General features: G+C 37.4%; 1 protein-coding gene across 1 annotated transcript in view; it reads right to left on the bottom strand.

The window, feature by feature from the left end:
* LOC105623745 (heterogeneous nuclear ribonucleoprotein Q) overlaps positions 1 to 430 on the bottom strand; it is a 12042-nt gene extending 11612 nt beyond the window's left edge. The window contains exon 1 of the mRNA XM_012205126.1: positions 56 to 430. Coding sequence (XP_012060516.1) covers positions 56 to 430 — 375 coding nt within the window. The remainder of the gene's footprint in view (positions 1 to 55) is intronic.
* Positions 431 to 2630: the final 2200 nt, after the last annotated feature.

The following is a 2630-nucleotide window of genomic DNA, read 5'->3' as shown; positions in this document are numbered from 1 at the left end:
ACAACATATATATATATATATATATATATATATATATAAGCATTCTTCGAATTACTTTGATTTTGTCTTCATCTGGAGCCTTAGGTGTCGTGCTGGTGCCTGTACCTTGACCAGCACGACTCTTTTGTCTGTACGTCTTCATTACTCCACAAAGGTATGCCGATTTATTGGATACATGTTCCAGGTTAGATTCCAGAAATTGTGTAAGCACGTTTAGCGCGCCATCAACTGGAAATTCCTTCAAGGCATCAAGAGCTCTTTCATCCAGATCAATATGAGCTAATTTTCCCGTCTTATAAATTTCATCCAATTTGGCAGCCACTTTCTCGTCTAGCCCGTATTGCATGAGTTTGTTAAAATCTTCTGTCCGTTCTACATTTTCCATTTCTTGTTTTTCTTCCATTTTTATCTCTCCATTCCCTTCTGCCATAGCTGAAATAAAAAAATGTTTATAAAAAATGTTTAATCTTTTGTCAATATATTAATTAAATTCATAATGAATTATTTTATGAATTATTGATTTTATATATATCACAAAATGTATGATACTTGTACAAATTTTTTGTTACGATAATAAAATTTTATTAAATAACAAAATATTCTTTTCACAAAAAAATATCTATAACATTTAATATGCAAATTCAAACACATATTGCAACAATAAGATATTATTTTCTAATATTTCTATAATAATGACAACTTATTCCTATTTTTTTTCATTGAGATAAAAAAGAAACAAAAAAGCTTTTGCAGATTTCTTATTAATAAGTAAGATATAATAAGTACAGAAAATAATTAGCAATAAATTTTAAATAGACAGAGCACTAGCTATTAATTACAAAATATATAATTTATAATTTATAATTTATAATTTATAAATATATTTATTACATAATATTATATAATTAATAATAATATTATATAATTTGTAATTTATTAATATCTAATTTAATATTCTATAATTTAATATTCTTAATGCAACTCGCGCAATCATGTTTTGAGCATCTAAATTGTCAATCAAACTTCAATTATTCTTCCAAGAAATATATTTATACATAAAAATTTATTTCTAACGAAAAAAAACGTTTTCTTAAAATGTAGGACGATAAAATGTCTGGAAACAAAGTCGGAAAATGAGCCGGTGCGAGAAGAAAGAATCACAAATACTCCAATCATGTACTTGATAATGCACTCCATAATGCATAGGTGCGAAATGTGTGAAAGAAAACTGGAAGATCTCTCTCTCTTTCTCACGCGCGCGCGAGCATATAAAAAATACACACACACACACACACACACACACACACACACATATACACATCGGAGTACACAAATCTGAGCGAGAACCGTCCGTGATCAGACCTCCCTGGCGCACCAAACTTGAAAATAAATAACTAAAAATATCAAAGCAACCGATTATAGACATTACATTTCCGTTTGATACGAGAAACGAGAAGAGCAGGAACCAAGGAGGAAAATTTGTGATGCCCAATATAATTCCGTACGTTATCGATGACACTCGCAGTTCAGCCCAACGATTAGGCAGCAGGACGATTGAACGCGATCGCCGATCGGTTGGCGTAGACCACAGACGACAATGGTGACGGCAACAGCGCGGCAACAGCGCAGCGTAGCGTGGAGCGGAGCGGAGCAGAGAGGAGAGGAGAGGAACGGAGCGGCGCAATCGCCGCTATAGCAAAGGATTCGCGCGGCAAGAATTGTCGCGATGATATTATTCTTCTATCCTCTCCAACGTCGCCGTTATTCTCACGATGAGACTCGCGGTTCCACTTTTACCACGCGCTAATTCGCCGGCCGGCGAAATGCAATCGCACTCCGCACAGCGGCGGCGGCCGTCGCCGTGATGCACTTGTATGCACTCTAGACATATGCACTTCGCAATGCATTTATCTCAGTATTTTTCACTCGCGCTCGCGGAAACGTAGTGATAAACGATGCCGTGCCTCAAATGTTAAAAAATTAACGTGACGATGATGTAAAACGAACGGCGATCGTTACCTTGCAAAATAAACGAACGGGCTCCTCCGCGCGAGGAAATGGCGACAGACGTCAACGTGATTGCGGACTACGGGGTTCACAAAACGACGCGCAAAGATACGCTCGAACCCAGCGATACGACGTTAGCCATTTTCTTGCCGCGGCCGTGCTCGCGCGAATTCTGATTGGCGCCCGCAAAATTGCTTGACGGGAAAAAAGGCTGACTGTTCTGCGCATTAAATCGGAGTACTGCGCTCGCAAAATTCGGAGCGGAGCACATTCGAGAACTTGCCCGCTCGCTCATTTACGCGTGCGTGCGCGCACACATATGTATATATGTATGTATATATGTATGTACGCGACGAATCATTGTATGAAATCATCGCATAAAATAGGATATTCATAGTGAATTCGCAAAAATACAATGAAATTAATCTCTCAAAATCGAAAATGTAACGGAACTCAACACGAATTTTGCTACACGCCACTCGCAACACGTTACATAAAACGGAATATCTGCAATCGCGCGAAAACCAATGAGATTAAGAATGCACATTTTACATGCGTCTTTATTGGAGAAATGCGATTGGATAATTTTCTTTATGCATACTTTTATGTGATTATGCAAGTTT

The sequence above is a fragment of the Atta cephalotes genome (genome assembly GCF_000143395.1).
Source record: "Atta cephalotes unplaced genomic scaffold scaffold00063, whole genome shotgun sequence".
NCBI classification, from domain to species: domain Eukaryota; kingdom Metazoa; phylum Arthropoda; class Insecta; order Hymenoptera; family Formicidae; genus Atta; species Atta cephalotes.
This window is presented reverse-complemented; position numbering and strand designations above follow the sequence as displayed.